At 36.2% G+C, this 18,568-nt stretch overlaps 3 protein-coding genes across 4 annotated transcripts; 2 read left to right on the forward strand and 1 right to left on the reverse strand.

The window, feature by feature from the left end:
* Positions 1–1,140: 1,140 nt before the first annotated feature.
* On the forward strand, positions 1,141–3,897 carry LOC132163829 (alpha/beta-Hydrolases superfamily protein). Its single transcript, XM_059574211.2, has 2 exons — positions 1,141–1,622; positions 3,472–3,897. The coding sequence occupies exons 1-2, from the start codon at positions 1,277–1,279 to the stop codon at positions 3,792–3,794; spliced, it is 669 nt and encodes a 222-aa protein (XP_059430194.2). The 5' UTR covers positions 1,141–1,276; the 3' UTR covers positions 3,795–3,897.
* Positions 3,898–4,215: 318 nt separating this feature from the next.
* Positions 4,216–9,256, reverse strand: EML3 (Emsy N Terminus (ENT)/ plant Tudor-like domains-containing protein). Of its 2 annotated transcripts, none has more exons than XM_059574642.2 (10): positions 8,908–9,256; positions 7,356–7,561; positions 7,161–7,270; positions 6,820–7,054; positions 6,513–6,704; positions 6,363–6,431; positions 5,595–5,840; positions 5,446–5,514; positions 4,957–5,020; positions 4,216–4,565 (listed from the first exon to the last, which is right to left on the reverse strand). In XM_059574642.2, exons 1-10 carry the CDS (start codon positions 8,933–8,935, stop codon positions 4,387–4,389), a joined length of 1,398 nt encoding a protein of 465 aa, XP_059430625.2. In that variant the 5' UTR covers positions 8,936–9,256; the 3' UTR covers positions 4,216–4,386. The 2 variants fall into 2 exon arrangements, with proteins under 2 accessions (XP_059430625.2, XP_059430624.2); XM_059574641.2 differs by having other exon boundaries at positions 4,216–4,568.
* A 3,266-nt stretch (positions 9,257–12,522) lies between these two features.
* LOC132164174 (selenoprotein O) lies at positions 12,523–18,028 on the forward strand. The gene is made up of 8 exons (XM_059574612.2): positions 12,523–12,947; positions 13,303–13,412; positions 14,027–14,083; positions 14,171–14,470; positions 14,971–15,218; positions 15,761–16,067; positions 16,158–16,431; positions 17,430–18,028. The coding sequence occupies exons 1-8, from the start codon at positions 12,546–12,548 to the stop codon at positions 17,682–17,684; spliced, it is 1,953 nt and encodes a 650-aa protein (XP_059430595.2). The 5' UTR covers positions 12,523–12,545; the 3' UTR covers positions 17,685–18,028.
* Positions 18,029–18,568: the final 540 nt, after the last annotated feature.

Raw genomic sequence — 18,568 nt, forward strand, 5'->3', positions numbered from 1 at the left:
TTGCTTACCCTGCAATTGACCCGAATAAATTTAAATTACATTTCAACTTTATCTACTTCTCATTCTGTTAATAATTAATATTGATGCTTAGTAATGAGGCTTTATAATGTTATTTGTTAGTTATTGTCTTTACTGATATGTGTTTGTTTATGTGAATGAACTTTATTGGGTTGTGACATTACTTTGACTGGATATTGCATTTTACCTGCTCTCTACCTAATCAGTTGGAGAAGAAAAACTCCTCTTATTAGCTAAAGATAGATACCATGAAGAGTTTACCTGCTAATTTGTTGGAGATGCTCTTAGATGCTATGATCCTCGATACAAAGAATAACCGGGATATTTATCTAAGGGGAACTAAATATAATTTTAAAATAAAGTTTTTCTTGGTACACTGTACGTTTGTCTCTAGGAAAATATAAGGAGTTGGGTTTTTTGGGTGAATGGTAATATTCTCTTCTTCTTCTTCTTCTTTTTCTTTTTCTTTTTTTTTTTTAATTTTTTTTCTGCGGGAAAAGATTGATTAGATCAACCAAAATGGATAAAATGTTTGTAACATATATAGGACACATGTTGGATTCGGTTTGTGTCAAGTCATGGATATAAAACTATATAAGTCAATTATAACCCAACCTATTTAATTAAATGAGTCAAATCCTTCAACTATAACTCATTATTTTGTGTTGAATTTGTGCTGAGTTCATGGGTCATATAACAAATTGACGTCCCTATGTCGCATATTTGGTTTAAGTCGTAACGATGCATGATTTAAGACTATATAGATCAATCATAACCTGATCAATTTAATTAAACAGTCAAGACCCCTTAATTATAACTCGCTAATTTTCTTTCGAGTTTATAAGTCCTGAAAAAAAAAAAAAAAAAAAAAATCAGCGCTCCTACCAAACTTCAAGGAGCTATAATTGTTTATTGTTTTTTTTAACAAAAAATAAAAAATAAAAATAAAAGGGCTTCAAGCAGTAATGGACCTTGGGGCCCTAAGGGAAATGCCAGGTATTACCAATCCTGTGTCAATGGGCAAAAGGAGCACCAGTTTCTTTTTTTTTTTCCCACTCTTCCAGAAAAAACAGCCCAAAACAAGTTTTCATGACCCAAGTCTTTTATCACTTCCTTTTTTTTGATGAATTAAGTCTTTTATCACTTCTCCTGGTGTTGCGGTTGCTCAACCTAAGTTACCTAATAAACATTTACCTCTCTCGCTCTCTCTCGCTCATCGAAAAGCCATTTCCTGATTCCATCCACTTGTGTCTGTGAGATGTCAAACTGTACTGTGGAGTCCACCACGGTTGAAACCAGTGATGGAGTCAAGCTCCATGCGCGGCTCTTCAAACCGGGAGAAGAAATCAAGGGCAACTTGGTGGTTGTTCTTGTCCACCCATACTCAATCTTGGGTGGTTGTCAGGGCCTCTTGAAAGGAATAGCCTCTGGGTTGGCGGAGAAAGGCTACAGGGCTGTCACCTTTGATATGAGAGGCGCTGGGAAGTCAAGTGGGAGGGCTTCTCTCACTGGGTTTGCGGAAATCAAGGATGTTATTGCTGTCTGCAAGTGGGCCTGTGAGCATCTGTCTGTGGACAGGATTTTGTTGGTGGGCTCTTCTGCAGGTATGATCTTTTTGTTTGTTTTGCAACGAATTTCCATAGATCAAGTACCATTTTTTTTTGGTAGGAAAAGCTTAATGGTTGTTATCTTTGGTAGTGGTAGATTGCTTGTTTGGTTGGTATGATGGATTAGTTTTAGATCTATGAAATGTGTTAGATTTTATTAGCTATCTTGCTCTTTTATGTATTGTAAACAATTTTAATCTCACAGTGAGTAGCACATCTGGAAAAGTAGACGATTTGACGGAAAATTGATTGGTTTTAGTGTGTCTGATTTACTTATCCAAAAAGGAGGGAGGGGGTGGGGGCTGATTTAATTTGTTAGATCAATTTCCTTTTTTGATCTGTGATTTACCTTGTTTAACAAATGAGGAAATTGGGCTGCTGGGGGTACTGATGATCTACACTAATTGATGGCATTAAAAGGTGAAACAAGGGAGCTATCGAAGGTTTATTGCAACATTGGTAAATTGTATATACACATATATTATCTTTCATTTTCCACCTGGTGCACCTCTTTGACAATGTTGCGTCACTCAATCACAATGTGATCTTAGATTAAACTATCTCATGTAAAAGAAGTATTCTGAAGTATAGATTTCTTATATTTAAAAAATCTTTTGAACATGTGAGTTTTCGATTCGATAGTAAATGCCATCCGGTTTATGTGAAATTCGGCATGCATGAGTAGTGTATGACATTTAAGCCAACAATGGACTTGGCAACATGTTAGTCCAGTGAAAATTAATGGAATGGTGTAGCATTGCAAAGAGTTATGCCAGGTGTTTATTGAACTCAATCTCATATATAAGTGCATCAGCTGATTGATAATCTTGGTGCTGGAGTTTTCCAAAATATCAGATTTGTCTGTATGGTTAGTATTACCATCTAATCCTATAATGTGCAATTATATTAGAATTTTGCTTAAGATCTGGTTTGTGTATGCTGATAAGACACTTTTCAGATTAGAGGTTGGCATATGCCTTTATTAATCATATATCAGTGTCAGTAAGCATTGGGGTACTAGATTCTTTTTGGACCTTCCAAGATTTTCGTTCTAGAAGGATTAATGTGTGTGTTCTCCTTAACAGTTTCGCTTTTGATCAAATACCTCTATCCACTTTGCTAGTCTTTATTTTCCAGCAATTCTTGGTGTGCTTCGAATCCAGTGTAAATTTGAGTGACATAGGTGATTGCATGTGTGGGTTTAGTTGCACAAGTAGGTTGATTTTCAGTCTGACATGAAGAGAGTCTTTATTCAAGGATCAAATTGTTGTACTTTTTGTGATTATGTCTTCAGATGCCTCTAATATTAAAATTTAATATTTTACTTATAAAAAAAAAAAAAAAAGTCTTCAGATGCCTCCATTTCATATATTGCACAAGAAGGTTGGTTTTCAGTCTGACATGCAGAGATTTATTTGTTGAAGGAACAGATTGTTGTGTTTTGGGTGATTATATATGGCTTGGAAATGTATTGCACATACTATTTTACATCTTTGCGATAATATTGAGAGAAAATTTTGTGCCATGGATATTTGAAGTGAAAGACAAATTTATTGATTGAAGAACAGATTGTGCGACTGTAAAATTCGATTATACTTGCATCAGAGTAGAATAGGTTCAACCGTATCTTTTGCCATGGTATCGGTGCTTCGATATCTAAATTTTATCCGATGCTAAATGTAACAAAAATACGATGACATGCATCATTCCATCATTTCATTAGAATGAAAGATCCAAAGCATTCAAGTACTGCCATTTCGATATCATTCTTCATCATAGGAGATGTTGTAGTGCATAAACTCTTTGAATCAAGGAAAATTTAGTTGTTATGCCTTTTCTGTCACAGGCGCACCAATTTCAGGATCTGCAGTTGATCATATTGAACAAGTTGTGGGCTATGTGAGTCTAGGGTACCCTTTTGGCATGACTGCCTCAATCCTTTTTGGGCGGCACCACAACGCTATCCTGCAGTCCCCAAAGCCAAAACTCTTTGTTATGGGAACTCGGGATGGGTTTACTAGCGTTAAGCAGCTGAATAACAAGTTGAGTTCTGCGGCAGGGCGTGTTGAAACCCATTTGATAGAAGGGGTAAGCCACTTCCAAATGGAAGGGCCTGCTTATGATGCTCAGATGGTGAATCTTATCCTTGAATTTGTTGCTTCATTGTAGTAAATATCATCCAGCTCACTGAATTATGATTGGGTTTACTTCTGCTTTGTATGTATGTGCTGATTCACCATCTTTGTTCAATTGCAGGATTAGATTGTTTTTTGGGATTGTCTGTGCCATCTCAGTGAAAAAATGGCTAGATGTCCAAAGAACTTGGCCCGTAAACCAAGTACCATACCCAGATAATATAAGAGGAGTAATGCAATTTAATAGACTGTTATACGACTGTCATATAATTAAGATGTGGTGGTAAAAATCAGTCCTTATATCAATAAGGGCTTTTAAAAAGAAGAATTAATAATTGATTTTTACTGTCATGTTATGTTATTTATATGGTAATCATATAGCAGTCTATTAAGTAACATTTCTTATATATATATATATATATATATATATATATATATATATTGAGAGAGAGAGAGAGAGAGAGAGAGAAGCATGCATTATCACAATAATCTTTACATGGTCAAGTTTTTTTCTATTTAAAAGTTTTTTACATCAGCATTTCGTCAGCTAAGTTAAACTTACAATAAAATCAAGCGCTTTTAACCAAGAGAATTAGAACACGGCATAGGGGCGCATACAAGTCAATTTACACCATTTTAACACCTTCATCTTGTGGATCATCAGATGCAACTCTATCCTCTCTAGCCATTTTATCCCCATTTGAACCTTCAACTACTCTACCTTCACCAATTTCATCATATCCCTGTATCCTCAATCTTTGTTCTTGATCCGTTAATTGCCCCTGTGAGAATGGATGTTCTCCATCTGCTTGGAAGCCAAAGGAGAAAGAAAACAGTACTGTTTTAATACTTGATGCAACTATTAAATCCTTGTAGTGCTTTCCAGAAACAAAAATGCACTATAATTGCGGCAAAATCTTGTACAGCCTGTGTATTTGGGCCGGGAGATGCGAAATTTTAAAAAAAAACATGAACCATAAATGTTTGAATAACATCAGGCACTCACTTTGGACCCATTTGCTTAGACTCAAGTAGTGGGGAAAAAAAAGGCCTAACTTAATTGAAAAATCATACACAATTGGTGCCGTCAAATCTGAATATACAAAAACTAGAGGAAATAGATACAACAGAAGGTATCACTACTTTGTTTAACTTCACATGCTATATAACATGGTTATTTGTTAATTAGTTATTACCACTTTCACCGTCAGATGCATCTTCAAGCCTTTCGATTGCATCCACCAGGGCTTGTTCATGCTCCTGCATTTCAAAGAGCACATCAGAATTGTTGGAATGAAAGACTAGAGGTGACAATTTGTGTTATTGTATTGAGACATGGATATAAGATTACTTATCAAAAAATAATCTGATTTATTTAATTAAACGGGTCAGACCCTTCAACCCTAACCGCTAATTTTATGCTGGGTTCGTGTCGAATTTGCATATTGTGTCCAAAATTGTCAATCCTAATGTCACATGTCAAGTTCTGAGTTGTGTTAAAATATGGATATAAGACTATATAGATTAACCATAATCCGACTCATTTAATTAAACAAGTTAAATTGCTCTTAATCTTGTCCCGTTAATTTCGTGTTGGGTTCATAACGAGTTCGCAAGTTGTATCAAAAATTGTAACCCTATGAAATACCATGCAAGATAAACTGCAGAAGATGCTTGGTTCTTACTTTCAGAACTTTTTTAGCTTTCTCGATTTCCATGGGATCAGGATGACTAGCACCAAAAACTTTTTCCACCTGTTTAAAATTTCACAGCAATTAGGGAAAAGCAAATCACCATGACAAAAATTAATTATAATAATCAATTGCCTTCATACCTCCTTGATAAGAGTATCTGTGTGAACTATTTCAATATCACTCACAGCCTTCTTTCCAATTCCATTTTGTGATGAGGGGAAATCTTTCTTGGACTGACCCTTTGGGGTTCCTCTACCTCTTCCTGCACCAGTAACCGCACCACCACGTGCCATGGATTTCTTAAGCCCCCGGCCTGGTCCAGGGTGACCACCCTTACGAGAAACTCCAGGCTCCTCACCTTCCCACTTGATATCTTCAGGAGATATCTAGCATTTAAAGATAAAAATATTATAAGCAAACGGGATTCTTCTAATTCATAAAGTGACATTCAAATGATAGATTTGTATTTATCTCAAGAGAGAGGAGAGGATAAAGGACAAGACTTAAGAAAGTGCATAATTAGCCAAATGCATCATAATATGCATCATAATTTGATGTTTAATTATGAGCATCCAGCCATCATGTTAAGAAATGCTACAAACAGTAGAAATTCTCCAAACGGGTTAGCAAAATTTGAAAGTCATCATTGGAGCCTTTCAGATATCAAGTGCGGAATGCCTCCTATATGCATCATGGATTTTATCTAAGTTGACACAAAATGCATTACGATTTGATGTTTAATTAGTGAATTGCATCTAAGTTGACACAAGAAACTGTACAAAGGTAGTCACCAATATTCCAGAAATCTTCAATATTCAGCATATATATGCTGTAAGTGGCATGGTAGAAAAACAATTAGTTAAAATAGATCATGCATTGAGACTCTAAGAGGATAGCAAAGCATCTACCTCTTTGAGATTGACCCACTCCCATGTTTCATCTGCTGTATTAATATCATACACCAGAGCATGTCGGCCCTAAAAACGTTTGGAAAATAGTAGGGATTAACAGAGGTACATCAATTACTCTAATAATGTGAAGTCAACAGTAAAACGTACCTCAGCACGGTTGTAGTCAGTTATAACTGCCTCATAAAAGTGGTTGTCTTCAGGCCACCTTGTCCATACTTTTCTTCCAATTAATGGATCATAGGTTGCAGCTTCGGCAGTTTCATTTGTCGAAAAGGCACCTGAGGTACCACGATTAGCAACCTGGGTCCTTCCAGCAAGGCCAGAAGGGTACTGCATGCCCTTCATTGAGGATGCAGCAGGCAGCATACTCCATTAAAAGAAGATAGAGAGCAATGACAACAAAAAAAGAGAATATTGATTCCATCAGTCAGTTCACCAAAACTATCTTACTTACTGATTTTGGCTTCTTGCTCCTTGGCCCGGGGGGACCTCGTCTCAAGGCTGATGAAGATGGTTGCATAGATGGATGCAGTGCAGGAGATGGTGCACCCAGTGACAAGGAAGCCACAGATTGTGATGTTCTCTGTTTCTTGCGTGATGCAGAAACCGTAGGACTAGGTATGGGATCGTGAACAGGCTGAGTAGCATTGAGCATGCCAGGTTGAAGCCCTCTTGTCTTCCTCCATTCCCTAACAGCATGATTGATTACACTTCCCGTTAAAATACAAACCTGACTACAAGTCAATACATGCTAGATGAAAGCTACTCAGCAGAATATATCCAACATATTCAGACCTTATCCTCCGGATGATGTCGTCAGCATTAACCCTGGATAGAAGCTCTCTGTGTTCTTCATCTGATACTCTAAGCTCCTTTCTAAGTTCTGTAATTAAACTTTCCTTGTCCTAAACAATAATAACGCAAAGGCTTTCAGATGATATAAATACAATGTTAATTAAACAAATGAATACAGAAGAAATGAATAAATACCCAAGTGATTGCATCAGATTGAGCTTTGAAGGCTCGAAGGACTGAACAATATGCTTCTTGCTCAATGTGGTGGATCTGGGTTTCCATATCACCATGCATCCTAGGTAATGAAGCAGAACCTACAACTGCAGATCTTCCATTTCCAGCAGTGTGGCCTGCTCTTTGAAATCTATTTTGATGTGAAGGAGGAAGGTCATCATCCGTTCCTGCAGTTGTTTCAAATTAAAATGGTCCATTAGATGCTCAAGTTTTTGGGATGTGGGATGTGGCTGCCAAATAGTCTCGGAATATGCAATAGAAAAGAAAAATTTCTACCAATGGGTTCATAACATATCAAAAGTTATCAATAAACTAGCCCTCTCCCTTGTATTGCTGAGAGAGAGAGAGAGAGAGAGAGGGAGAGAGAGAAAATAAAAAATAAAAAAAACCAATAAACTAGACATATATTGGTTTCTGATGCATCAACAGCAATTTCACCGGGTAAAAAAAAAAAAAATTAATGCAGGTTGTAGCAGGCCACTTATTGTTTCCGTACATCAGGTTATTACAATAAAAGATGAGAAGTTTCACATTACCCTCTGCCGGGCAAAAAAGGAAAAAGAACAGAAAAAAGAAAGAAAAAGAAAACAACAGTTTGTTCACATCACATAGTACTTGAAACTGTTAAACGCCAACGACAGAACTCTTCCTATCTCTAAGCACCAACTTATCAAAATCAGCATGCTAAATTAAACTCATCAAAAGCCTAACTGAAACCTTGAAAACTCATAACAACCCTTGAAAACCAACAAAAACTAATACTTAAGTAGTCGCAAGTACAATTGTGGAGTTTGTTATCCATCATGTTTTTTCAGATATATCAAACCCCAAAATCATTGACTGCTTGATATAAACAATATATAATTAACTCAAACTATTGAAGAAGAACAGGTCCATAAACTACTATTCAAAATACAAACATAAAATTAGCTCCAAAGATCCATAAACTAAATTTAGATGTTGAAAATGGAAATTCAGATCAATCAATTTGTCTGAAACAAGGGGATATTATTACAAAACAATTCATCAAAACACTCAGCGCTCCTGAGAACCCAAGAAAACAGTGAAGTGAGCCGAAAGCATAATCTCCAAATAACTAAGCACTGTTACCAGAGCAGTTGCAATTCATCATAGCAACTTCAAAATCCAATATTTAATTATAAACAGAGAAATCCCAGGAAAATTTAACCTCGTATTAACTAAGAACTACAAAAACAACCAAAAATTTCTTCGAGAACACGAGCAACAACACCAGAATCCAATCAAAATTTCAATGATTCAAGCATGCGTCCAATTCAGCCACGAATCTATTGTAGGAGCTTAACGACCCCAATTCCTACTCTCTGCCTAAAACTACAATTACCAAACCCATAAACACAAGCAATTGCACAGCCAACATGATTATTACCAAAATTTATTCACACCCAACTCTGAATTCACAAAATTTAAGCTCATGGAAACCCTAGAAACCCATAAAACGAATTCAAAAACACAATCTTTGAATTAAGCTCACCACTGCTATCAGAGAGCTCGAAGTCCATGACTCCACCAGATCAAATTTCACCAAAAAAAAAAAAAAAAACCCTTAGAGAACTCTGCTTCAAAACCAGCTTAGAAACTAGAGTTTTCGATCAAATCCTTCGAGAACACCAGTTACTCTTGGCCGAAACAGATCGTACGAAGCAAACAGAGACGAATTCGTGGAGAATTGGACCAATTTTGAAACGAAATTCGGTCCATGATGCTCCAAAGAAGTTGAATTTGTGGTGCAGATACAGATAGAACGCGATCGAATTGTTTAACTGGAAGTGGAGTTTCGTTGGGTAATTTTCGTCGAATTGTGGGGCTAAATTAAAATTTGAAAGAGTTTGGGGGCTAATTTGAGGTTGAAATTTGTAAATAGCGGACTTGAATTGACTTTATGGCGCCGTAACTTTTTCAGTTAATAGCTGAGTTTGAGTTCCGCGACTCATAGGTGTCTAAAGTCTGCCTATCTTTTCTTCTTTTTTCTTTAGAATTTGTTTTTTCTCTTTTTATTTTGGTTTAATTTTGAAGTATTTAATTTGGCTTTCTGTCCTCCTTTTTCATTTACCTTATTCTTCTTTGCTTTTTTTTTTTTTCTAAATACATTTTTCCCGCTTCAACATTTTGAAGTCGGGTGGGCTTTCAATCAAATTTGAACCGTCGAAGTATGGGGTTGCGGAGTCCATCTACCCTAAAGGTCAGGCCGAACATCTTTCATTTACCTTATTCTTCTGTTCTTTTACTACATTTCTCTATAACAACATACATCTCGAAATGGGACGAGATTCCAATCAAATTGGAACAATCGAAACGAGAGTTGCGAAACTCATTTACTTCGAGTATAAATTTCTCAAACAATCGCCAATTAATACAACACTGACATTTTTCGACTCCAAATTTAGAGCAATACTTAGGCTACCCTTTTCAAAGTCTATTAATTCACCCACCATTACTTCATGAAGACCATAAATATGGATAATGTTGTCTCCTGCTTGAAGTACTCCCCACCAAAACGTTGCCACTCATTCAAAAGGAAGTGCTCAATTTTTGTCAGGATTATATGGTAGCTTCTGGTGTGTACCTTATTTTGTAAGATAGCAACATGAGGCTGTCTTGTCGGGAAAAATAGGGAGACGTTGCTAAATGCTGATGCTACCGATTTTATTTGAAGGAGAAATTACATTCACCCTCCTTTAATAACTATTATGAAATGCTGTAAATTATATTTGTATTCCATAAATATTTTACTATGTTGACGTGCCACTGTCATTTTATTCTTGAATTAGTTCCAGTTGAAAAAAGAAATTTCAAAGGTGAAATAGTAATGTCACGTTAGCATAATGGGATATTTATGTAAGTCGTTTGGTGATGCTTTTTAAATAGTATTAAGTTGTTTGAAGTGTTTTTGTGAATATTTTGTGTATTGAGTTGTTTGTTAATACTTTTATTTTTTTGTTGAAAAACAAAAAAATTGTCATAAAGAGTGTTGCCAAACGAGCCCGCGTTACTCTAAAGCAATATGTAACGTTTTTCAAACTTTCAATTTGTGTAATGTCTTCGTTCGAACTGTCATTGGGACTACAATGTCTCTATTTCATGTAAAATAATGTCAAAATTATTCCTAATAATTCAAAAACAAAATATATATATATATATATATATATATATATATATATATATATATATATATATATATTAACCTGGGGGTATCTTTGAGAATGCTTTGCTCTCCAAGTAACTTGTGCTTTTTTGTTTGGCCCTTATGAGTTATGGCCTTTTGTAAGGTTCCAGGATTGGGTTTCTGTGGAGTTGTTTGCATGGGGCTGTTATTTTCTGAGCTGAGCTGTTTTTTGCCTTCTTTTTTAATAACCATTATCCCAAAAAGAAAAAAAAAGAAAAAAAAAAAACATTTTCTTACTAAGTTGAAGTTACTATCATGTTATTTCTTTTATCTGTCTTTTTAATTACATGTCAATTGAAATTACAAAAAATCAGGCTGTACATTTTCACTCTTATTAATTTCTCTCTTTAATGACCGAAACATAATTTTAGAGACCAATGATAGAATGATTAAAGAAGGCTCAAACAATCTAAACATATGATCTTAAACCTCTTAAAAGATTAAAAAGATCATTTCACACCCTATTACAACATAAGCGAAAATATTAGCTTTTTCTATGAAACCATATCGAGAGTTTTAGATTCTGATTCCGTGTAATAAATTAGTATATGTGAGAGCAATCATACCTACTCGGGCAAGTGTCGAGCAGCTGGAATCCCACCTACTCAAATATTTGTCTAAATAGATAAGATTCGAACAACTCTCATATGGGACTGCGGTGTATCCAAACAATCTGGATCACTATTGCAAAATTCAAACAATGACTAGTTGATGGACACTACCACCAACCAACTTGTAGAAATTGAACTTGACATGGCCATTGGAGAAAGCTTTGCAATTACTGGACTAACAACAACACTTTCCTTCATGCCTAGACTCTCAGAGGTCACTAATAGACCCAACCCATTGTTAATGAAGGACAAACATCCTTTAATGGCCATCACATAATCTAATTCTCCAAATTTAGTTGACTTTGAAATTGCAATTTAAGTCATTCATAATGAAATAAGACTTAGATGATTTTAAGTGTTCATTCTTTGATATGGCAATAAAAACAACAATTGAATGGAATAACAAATGAAAGATGAGTGCAGAAAAAAATCCAAAATCAAACTGAGGTAAGGAAGGTCTTTCGCATATCCATTTTTCTTACGGTTGCTCAAAAAAACAAAGAAGAAAAACAGTATTTTTTCAGTGCTATTAGGGTAAGTCCCTTACATATAATTAAATTTACTTGTTAAATTTTATTGCTTAATTTTTTTTTTTTTTTTTAAAGATAATGCTAAAGATTCTACAACTTTTACTACAACTTTCTTATAAACTAATCTGTAATAGGTAAAATTATTAAGAGTATATGGTTGATAACTCAAACGCTAATTAATTGGGTTGAGAAATCATATATTTTTTCTCATTCATTTCATTAATCAAAGACTATTTTGTTGGTTTGTAAATAATTTTATAGTAAACATTATATTACCTTAACAAACACTTTTACCAGTTCAATGGCCCAAAGAAGTTTCCAAATGGCCATAACACGTACTAGGGCGTGGGTTTGAATCTCCAAAAAATCCTCACATATGCCTGATTAATATTAGTCACTTTGAATTCTTATTATTATCTTGGTGGGATTAGGTCAGACTATGGTTCAGTCGAACTTGAGGAAACGCCTGCGGTTTTCACTGTCTAAACCTTTTTTGTGCAGCTTCCAGCAAGTAAGTGCTGCTATGATTACGCCCAAGTAAAAATGCTTACCATTTTTTGCTAAAAAAAAAAAAAAAAACACTTTTACTTGAGTTGGTAAAAGAACCACATTTTAGACAAAACACAATAAAGTGAAATTAATTTTCTCTTAAAGCTAATTTGTTTGTTTGTTGGTTTTTTTTTTTGTATAAATATAGTTACGTGTTAGTTGGGCACGTATGTACCATCTATTAGATTTAGACCCCTCCACAAAGCATGTTAACAGCCTCATTCAACATAAATAGCAGTCAAAGCATTTAGAGGAAATGCTGCTTTCCCATCTCTCCCCCAAACCGTCACTCTCACCGCTCTCTTCCTTCCTCTCCTCTCTCGTCCTCCGCCGCCCTCCCAAATCCCCTTTCTGCCCCTCCCATTTCCCAAAATCCCCGCCTCGCCCTCGCCCTCGCCCCCGTCCCCGCCCCTCCGTTCCGCCCTCCCTCGCATGCCACGTCAGTGCCCGTAACGGTGGTCGTGGCTTTGTTTCCATGGACTCGCCCTCACCGGACCTCGCCGTGTCCGTCGATTCCGTGGCGCACGATTTGAAGAACCAGAGCCTCGATGGCGATGATAGGAAGACGCCCAGATTGAGGCTTGAGGATCTGAATTGGGACCACTCCTTCGTCCGAGTGTTACCCGGTGATCCGAGAACCGATACTATACCGCGAGAGGTTGGAGAAGAGAAAAGATTGTTTTTTTTTCTTCTCGTTATGCTATGTTTGGTTGTTGTGAAAAGAAAAGAAATAAAAATCCGTAACTTTTGTATTATGCTTTTGAGCTGGAGGTTTTTTCTTTGCATATGTTTAGATATTAAATTTGATGTTTGTATAATTCATTAGCAAAAGAAAAAAAAAATAATGAAAATCAAAGTGTATGAGGGTAATTCATAATAATTTTTAATGTAAGAATGATTAAATTCGTAATCTTGTATTGAAAATTAGTGTTATGTTTTGGTGCGGATGGATTTTTAATGGCTGTGATTTGATGAGCTTGTTTATTTGATGCGGCTGTGTGTTTGGCTTTTAGGTATTTCATTCTTGTTATACGAGAGTGTCGCCGTCGGCCGAAGTGGAGAATCCTCAGCTTGTTGCGTGGTCGGAATCGGTGGCTGAGTTACTCGAGTTGGATTCCCAAGAGTGAGTTTTTCTTGTTTCTTGTGCACCCTGGCATGTCAGATTGTCTGTTGATGTGTTTGGGAGATAAGTCTAATTGAAACTAAAAGAATGTGTTTTGAAGCATCTTCTAGGAGGAAAGGCTTTGATGGCCATTTCAAGGAAAGAATACTTTTTTAGTTCAGGAATTACTTCCATGAGATAAAAACTTGATACTACTATTGAAAACATTTATTTAGGAAGCTTTGTTCTGTAAAGTCTGTGGTAAACATACCTGTGTCAGTTCTACTTTTTGATATGAATAACTGTTCTTCCGAGTTTGGATTATTGAGTTCTTGCTATAGACTGATCTGAAGTGTTGTATCTTTAAAGTGTGATAGCTACTTGGGCTTAGATGTCTCTATGTTAGCTATGTTGTGGGATTTAGAGCATGCCATATTAAGAAATAGGGATTTACTGGTTCTCTTATTTGATTCTTGCTATGAGCTTTAGTTTACTACAATTGGTGATCCCTTATTGATTTAATGCGTGTAGTACTTCATTATCATGGATTGTTTGGAGGTCTAGTTGTTTTCCATATGTGGTAGGTATTGCACGCTCCATTGGACTAACATTGGAATCTTGTTCTGGAATTTCAGATTTGAAAGGCCAGATTTTCCTCTTTTGTTTTCTGGGGCATCGACTTTGGTGGGATCGTAAGTGTTTTTACTTTATAGTTTTTGTTTCACAATCAGCCCCTTTGTAACTTTTAATATAACCCTGATTGATCTTTAATTGCACAGCTTGCCCTATGCTCAGTGCTATGGAGGACACCAGTTTGGGATGTGGGCTGGACAATTGGGCGATGGTCGGGCAATAACGCTTGGAGAGATAATTAATTCGAAGTCCGAAAGGTGGGAACTGCAGCTTAAAGGTGCTGGGAAGACTCCTTATAGCCGGTTTGCAGATGGACTTGCAGTGCTCCGAAGTAGCATCAGGGAGTTCCTTTGCAGTGAAGCTATGCATAGTCTAGGAATTCCAACAACTCGTGCTCTTTGCCTTGTCACAACCGGAAAAAATGTGACTCGAGATATGTTCTATGAGTAAGTTTTCACCATAATTTGAAATAGGATCAATATGTGGCTACTGTAGCTTCATCTGTTTCACGCCTTTTTTTGACATTCATGTTTCCTATATGTTATTTGTAACCCTCTTTGAATTTTTATTTATTTATTTTTTATTTTTTATTTGGTGAGAATGGGACACATTTATTTTTCTTAGGAAGTCTTAAGGACCCAGAATTTATTTACAAGTGTGCCTAGGTTTTAAGTAGGAAAAATCTTCAATTATTTTTTCTTTCCCTGTTTCTTCTATTCTCTCCGGATTTTCAGAATTTTAGCACTTTTAGTTGGGAATTATACTAAACTTCGATATATCTAATTATCCTATGGGGATAGGTGGATTCTAGGCTTGTTATAAAGTTTGCCTGGATTACAATTTAAAGTGGTAACTTTTAATCTTGGTATTAGAAACTCCTTGTTATGTTATTTATAGAAACATCATGTTACACATGTGAATACTAATTTCATGTTTTGAGTCGCAGTGGCAACCCAAAGGAAGAGCAAGGGGCAATTGTCTGTAGAGTTGCACAATCCTTCCTGCGCTTTGGATCATACCAACTACATGCCTCTAGAGGGAAAGAGGACCTTGGCATCGTTCATGCTTTGGCAGACTATGCCATTAAGCATCATTTTCCTCATATAGAGAACATGAGTAGAAGTGAGGGTTTATCTTTCAGCACAGGCGACGAAGATCACTCAGTTGTGGATCTAACTTCCAACAAGTATGCAGGTAATTGATTTTCATTTTAGAGTAATGGTAATGGTGCAAGTGGCATAGGTGATAAATCTGGTGCACATGAAAACTACATGATAAAATTGTCTTATCCCGTTGTAATTATTAGTTTGGTCTTTCAGTGTAGAAGGCTTGCGAGTCATAAGTTTTTGATCTACTGAACTCACGTGGCCTTACCTGACAGCAGTAATAACATGAGTTCACTTGACTATTTACTAGAAGATCCACTTTCAGTTGGTTTTGATTCAGATACCGGTTTGGGACAATCGGTGGTGTTGGAGAATGATGCTAGTGGGAGCCCAGCTGGGCGACCAGCTTACCTGACTCTGTTAATAGCATTGTAGATATAAATTTTGCCTGGAAAGTGATAAGTATCACTTGCTTTAAGGGGACAAATAGTTTTGTTTCCATCTATCCTGACTTTATTGTTCCTTGAATGGTCAATGCCATATACATCCATGATTGAAGAAATACAAAATTACTGTGGGTGATGATTTTAACTATTTCTTTCCTTTTCATCCAATGATGGGTTTAATCAGCTTGGACAGTTGAGGTTGCTGAGCGCACTGCTACCCTGATTGCAAGGTGGCAGGGGGTTGGTTTTACTCACGGTGTGCTGAATACTGACAATATGAGCATTTTGGGTCTTACTATTGATTATGGTCCCTTTGGATTTCTGGATGCTTTTGATCCAAGTTACACACCGAATACAACGGATCTTCCTGGGAGAAGATACTGTTTTGCAAATCAGCCTGATATTGGCTTATGGAATATTGCACAGTTTGCCTCAACCCTACAAGCTGCCGAATTGATAAACGATAAAGAGGCAAACTATGCCATGGAAAGGTAGTTGTATATTTTAAACCTTTCATTCCAGAAAGAAAAGTATCTTTAGTTGGTGGTTAATGGATGCTTTTATGTCTTGACTTGCTACAGATATGGCACCAAATTTATGGATGAGTATCAAGCTATAATGACTAAGAAACTTGGCCTCCCTAAGTACAATAAACAGCTGATAAGTAAACTTCTAAACAATCTGGCTGTTGACAAAGTAGACTACACAAATTTCTTTCGCTTGCTTTCAAATATCAAAGCTGATCCCAGCATTCCTGAAGAGGAGTTGTTGGTCCCGCTAAAGGCTGTTTTGTTAGATATTGGCAAGGAGCGGAAGGAAGCATGGATCAGCTGGGTGAAATATTACATAGAGGAGGTATGATCAGTTGTCTGAAAATATTCATGTTTGGGTAAAATTGCAATTATCTCGTCAGCTCTGCATGCTCTTTTGTTTGATTCTTTATTTCATTTCGGTGACTGTCTATATGTATTTTCTTTGTGTGTTGGCATGCCGCATGCCAATGTGGCAGTCAGTTTGAGATCTCAAAATTTTTGCCTCCTAATCTCTAATGACATGCAAGCATACTTGACTTTGTTGGTATATTATCATTTATCCCAAAAGTATAAGCTGATAGGAAGAAATGAATTTAATCATTTAATTTTTATTTTAACACACCATCACGTTTGAGGCTTAAACTCCTTAATAGGTGAGGCCTAATATGTGAAATATAATTGAAATGAGAGATAAATCACGGAGACAGAGTTCAAACTCATGACCTCTAATTCTGATACCATGTTAAATCGTCACTTATTTAACTTGTATGGGCTCTTGGTGCTCTGAACCCTTACTAACCCTTGAATGGGCGCTGGCTATTGCTCTAATTAGTATAACTCCTCTGAAAGGCCTTGAGAAAACAAGAATATTTAGGTAGTGTTTGGGTGGAGGGATTCGGCAGTGAAAGGAAAGGAAGGGGGCTTTCCTTTCTTTGTTTGGATGGAGATGGGAGGGGGAGAAGGAAGGAGAAATCGTTTTCCCTCCATGCCCTCAAAATTTCTTCTTCCTACTTTGGGAGGAAAGGTAAGGAAAGAGAAGGGACATGAGATGAATGAAAAGTTATATTTTGAATTTTTTATTGTGGTGTCCACCTTTTGGGCTTCTTTCCCTCTATTTTTCCTTGGACATCCAAACACATGCAAGGGGCATAATTACCCCTTCGGTGGATGGAATTTTTATCAATCTAATTTATTAAACTAACATCTATTCAGAAGGACAACTTTGTCCATTGTATACCTGTCAAACAGCATAGATGGGGAAGTGTTAAATTTTTTATCAACTTGAGTGTTCTCACAGATCTCCTCTGTTAACTTCCACAGCTGGCTGCTAGTGGCATCCCGGATGAGGAAAGGAAGGCCTCAATGAATGCAGTGAACCCTAAATACGTACTCAGGAACTACCTATGCCAGAGCGCCATTGACGCCGCTGAGCTTGGTGAATTTGGAGAAGTCCGGAGGCTGCTTAAATTAATGGAACGGCCGTATGATGAGCAACCAGGAATGGAAAAATATGCTCGCTTACCCCCTGCTTGGGCTTATAGGCCTGGTGTTTGCATGCTTTCTTGTTCATCATGAGTGGCTTAATTTGCTCGTAATATTATACTGATACTAAAAGGAGTGTAACCCGTTTATTTTTCCTCTGTTTTTTTATTTTTTTGCTCTAGATGACTCGTTGTATATAATAGTTAAATTCAGTTTTTTCCTCTACAATAAGTTGAGGAAGTTGTATACCCTTGTTTTTTAATGCAGTTGCAACAATTTTATCCCGTAGGAGACATTTTTTGTTGGGATTTTTGTTGTAATAGTGATTCTCTCTCATTAAAAAAAATTATCTTTTATTTTCATATTGAGAAAATGTTGGGAAAAATTTGTGATACAAGTCTTTTAATGGGGAAACAAAGGTTATATTTGTTAATGCATTTGAGCGAGTGTTTTCTGTATTTGATTTGATTAAGTATTTTCATATGAAGTGTGAAATATTTTTAGAAGAGTATTGTGGTGAGGTGTATATATATATATATTATTTTTAACATGTTCACACAAGAGGAGGGAAAATGAGGTTGGATATTTGAACAAATGATTTTCGTTTTATGAGGCGTGTTCTCTAGCCCATTTACCTACTCATTGAAGACTAAAAATTAAGTATTTAAAGTGAAATTTTTTTGTAAAATGTGTTTTACATTATTTGTTAATCCAGTTGGAAAGAGTAATTTTTTTTTTTTGTTTGTGATATGTCTACCCAAGAAGGAGGAAGAATTCGAACTAGTAACATTTCCTTCATGAGGCGTGATCTTCAGCCGATTGAGTTACTTGAGGACCGAGTGAAAAATTAAAATTGAAAACAGTTAAAAATACAATATTTTGAAAAACATACAACAAAGGTTATGGAAGTTTGTGGAAAATTGTGTTTGTATCATGAATTTTCCTTTCTTTGATTATTTAAATGCTAAAATATTTAC

This window comes from Corylus avellana, chromosome 8, assembly GCF_965113065.1.
Source record: "Corylus avellana chromosome 8, dhCorAvel1.hap1.2, whole genome shotgun sequence".
In the NCBI taxonomy this organism is placed as follows: domain Eukaryota; kingdom Viridiplantae; phylum Streptophyta; class Magnoliopsida; order Fagales; family Betulaceae; genus Corylus; species Corylus avellana.

Excerpts from the sequence above, each read along its gene's own strand:
- LOC132163829 (XM_059574211.2), top strand. The coding sequence starts at position 1,277 with ATGTCAAACTGTACTGTGGAGTCCACCACGGTTGAAACCAGTGATGGA. Across the intron at positions 1,623-3,471 it reads GTTGGTGGGCTCTTCTGCAG|GCGCACCAATTTCAGGATCT; the intron begins GTATGATCTTTT and ends TTTCTGTCACAG.
- EML3 (XM_059574641.2), bottom strand. The coding sequence starts at position 8,935 with ATGGACTTCGAGCTCTCTGATAGCAGTG. Across the intron at positions 7,271-7,355 it reads AATCTGATGCAATCACTTGG|GACAAGGAAAGTTTAATTAC; the intron begins GTATTTATTCAT and ends ATTATTGTTTAG. Across the intron at positions 6,705-6,819 it reads GGAGCAAGAAGCCAAAATCA|GGCATGCAGTACCCTTCTGG; the intron begins GTAAGTAAGATA and ends TCCTCAATGAAG.
- LOC132164174 (XM_059574612.2), top strand. The coding sequence starts at position 12,546 with ATGCTGCTTTCCCATCTCTCCCCCAAACCGTCACTCTCACCGCTCTCT. Across the intron at positions 14,084-14,170 it reads GCATCGACTTTGGTGGGATC|CTTGCCCTATGCTCAGTGCT; the intron begins GTAAGTGTTTTT and ends TTAATTGCACAG. Across the intron at positions 16,068-16,157 it reads GCAAACTATGCCATGGAAAG|ATATGGCACCAAATTTATGG; the intron begins GTAGTTGTATAT and ends GACTTGCTACAG.